The sequence below is a fragment of the Cyphomyrmex costatus genome, unplaced genomic scaffold (genome assembly GCF_001594065.2).
Source record: "Cyphomyrmex costatus isolate MS0001 unplaced genomic scaffold, Ccosl1.0 scaffold242, whole genome shotgun sequence".
NCBI classification, from domain to species: Eukaryota; Metazoa; Arthropoda; class Insecta; order Hymenoptera; family Formicidae; genus Cyphomyrmex; species Cyphomyrmex costatus.
The window spans coordinates 12,852-15,626 of NW_017276500.1; the positions used below are offsets into that span (position 1 = coordinate 12,852).

Below are 2,775 nucleotides of genomic sequence, written 5' to 3' on the forward strand. Positions count from 1 at the left end.
CAATTGTTGTGTTTGTCACTAATCTTTAATTCGTAGTTTAATTGAGAATTATGTGCTAATCATAATATGCGGAAGGCCTAGTGATAATACGAAAGAGTGTGTCTATTTTGAATGTCTAAACACAACTGCCGGTGTCGACCTTCTGACTGTCGACATACAGATCGTTGCCTAGCCGCGCATGTCGTGACGTTTAGCATAGGCGTAGGTAACAAAAAGTAAAACCCATGTGGTGTACTACCTTTATCTTCATACAATGAAACCTAAGTATATGCCTTTGTATTCTTATTAGAAGGTCTTCTTATTCGAAAACAAGTGATTTAATTCTTCTTTAAGAAAATTATATCAAAATTAATTTAAAAACAATGAAAAAAATTTATTTAAATAAAAAAATTTTTTATGTAAAAACACTTCGCGCTGCTAGAGCGAATAAAAAAAACAATGAAAACTATCTAAAAGCTATAATAATTAATACAAATATATGTAAAGGTAATGATAATTTAAAAATTATAGTAAACATATTCTAAATGCTACATTTAATAAATACAGCTTACTTTTCTTTTTTTATGTATTTCACTCGCATATACTGTACGCGAATATACATACAGACTGCATACTTTAACACTCGTAGTTTCTAATCTCTTTTGTACAAAATGTTACATCCATGTATAATTTTATTATGACGTTATTATATTGGGATTGAGATACAATTCGCTCGCACATACAACACGAATATATACACACTAAATACTTTAATTCTCGTGAAAATGTTTCTTATCTTTTATATTGTATTTTATTACACCAAGATCGAGAACTAGCAGCGCGAAGTGTTTTTACATAAAAAATTTTTTTATTTAAATAAATTTTTTTCATTGTTTTTAAATTAATTGTGATATAATTTTTTTAAAGAAGAATTAAATCACTTGGTTTCGAATAGGAAGATCTTCTAATAAGAATACAAAGGCATATACTTAGGTTTCATTGTATGAAGATAAAGATAGTACACCACATGGGTTTTACTTTTTAATTTAGTAGAATTTAAATAATAATACTATATTGGTTCTTAAAGATTAAAGGTACCACTTGTGTTTTACTTTTTAATTTGGTAGAATTTAACTTGGCGCCGACTGTTGATATCAAATCTTGTATACAAATGATAAATATCATTAAAATTAAGTAAGTAATAAGGTAGAAAAACTTGGCGCCGACTATTGATATCAAATCTTTTATACAAATGATACATGTCATTGATTTAATTAAATAATAAGGATAATACCACGTTGGTTTTTAAAGATTAGAATTTAACTTGGCGCCTACTATTGATATCAAATCTTTTATACAAATGATACATGTCATTAGAATTAAGTAAATAAGGATAATATCACGTAGGTTTTTAAAGATGGTTCTACTAAACAGCAAATGTGATTGGTCAGTTTCACAGTCGATTAAGTAATTGACGTTGGTGAAACTGGCCCAAATGGTTTTCTGACCAGCAGCACCCACTCTTAGCGCTTTTTTCTACCTTTTTTTTAAAAAGGTAAGTTTATATACACATACATGTCATTGAATTAAATAAGTGTAAGAATGGTACCTCTTAGATCTTTAGAGATAGAATTTTTAAAGACTAGTTAATTAAAGGATATATTTTATGGGAAAAATCCATATTATACGACAAGATAGTGAAATAAAATGAAAAAGATGAGTAGTGGGGAAGGGAGGAGGCAGTAGAAGAGGAGGGAGGTACATTTAACAGAAGAAAAAATTCGTAAATATCTTGGTTCTTTAAGTGCTACTAATCTATGGACTACTTTATTCGATTATGATGAATTGACGATTAATATGCATCAGCAAGGAGACGGAAATTATCGTGAGTTACTTTTGAGAATTCGCGTTGGTTTGTTAATACCATCTGATTGTCATATTCTTGAAAAAAGGAAAATATCTTTCAAAGGTGAGTCTTTTGAGACAAGATTAAACGAATTATGTGATTTCATCAATAATTTCACATCTATCGTTTGTTTATTACCTAACAATCTCATGTGTGATCAATTAAATGCTGCAATGTTAAATCGTATTACTTCGAAAGAAATATTTTTAATTGCTGAAGACACGATTGATTGTATTTCATATATGAAAAAAAAAGTAGAAAAGGTATTGGCAAATAATGATGACGATGATACTAAAACAGCTGGATTGTCAAGACAAATTACAATTAAAATTGGAGCGAAAGTTATGATAAGACGTAATATTGATGCTAATTTGGGATTTGTAAATGGTACAATTGCTACAGTTATATCAGTTTCACAGGATACTGATTACATTGAAAAGATAAAAGTTCGTTTACCATATAGTTTAGAGTATTTTATTGAAAGAGTGAGTGTTAAGTTTCCAGTGATGGATAGAGTATATGTTACTAGAAAACAATTTCCATTATCATTGAGTTATGGTATTATCATTCATAAACGTCAAGGATTGAGTTTGCAAAATGCTGTTATGGATCTAGGTAACAATGTATTTAGTTGTGGTCAGGTTTATGTTGCATTATCTCGAGTAACATCTCTTGATGGACTACATTTAATTAATTTTGATCCTTCGTCCGTGTTTGCTAGTGAAATGGCAATTATAGAATATAATCGATTGAACAGAATAGGTAAACCAGAATCAGAAATAATCGCTATTTTGAAACAACGTTATCGTAAAGTTAAAGATGTTTCGTGGACATTGTCAAAAATAATTACTTCCCCGTTCAAGAATCAGGTCAAAAAGAAGCTCCAATAA

At 29.2% G+C, this 2,775-nt stretch overlaps 1 protein-coding gene across 1 annotated transcript in view; it reads left to right on the plus strand.

The window, feature by feature from the left end:
- Positions 1-2,775, plus strand: part of LOC108774324 (ATP-dependent DNA helicase PIF1-like) — an 8,866-nt gene extending 6,091 nt beyond the window's left edge. Inside the window, 1 exon segment of the mRNA XM_018540399.1 lies at positions 1,738-2,775. Coding sequence (XP_018395901.1) covers positions 1,738-2,775 — 1,038 coding nt within the window.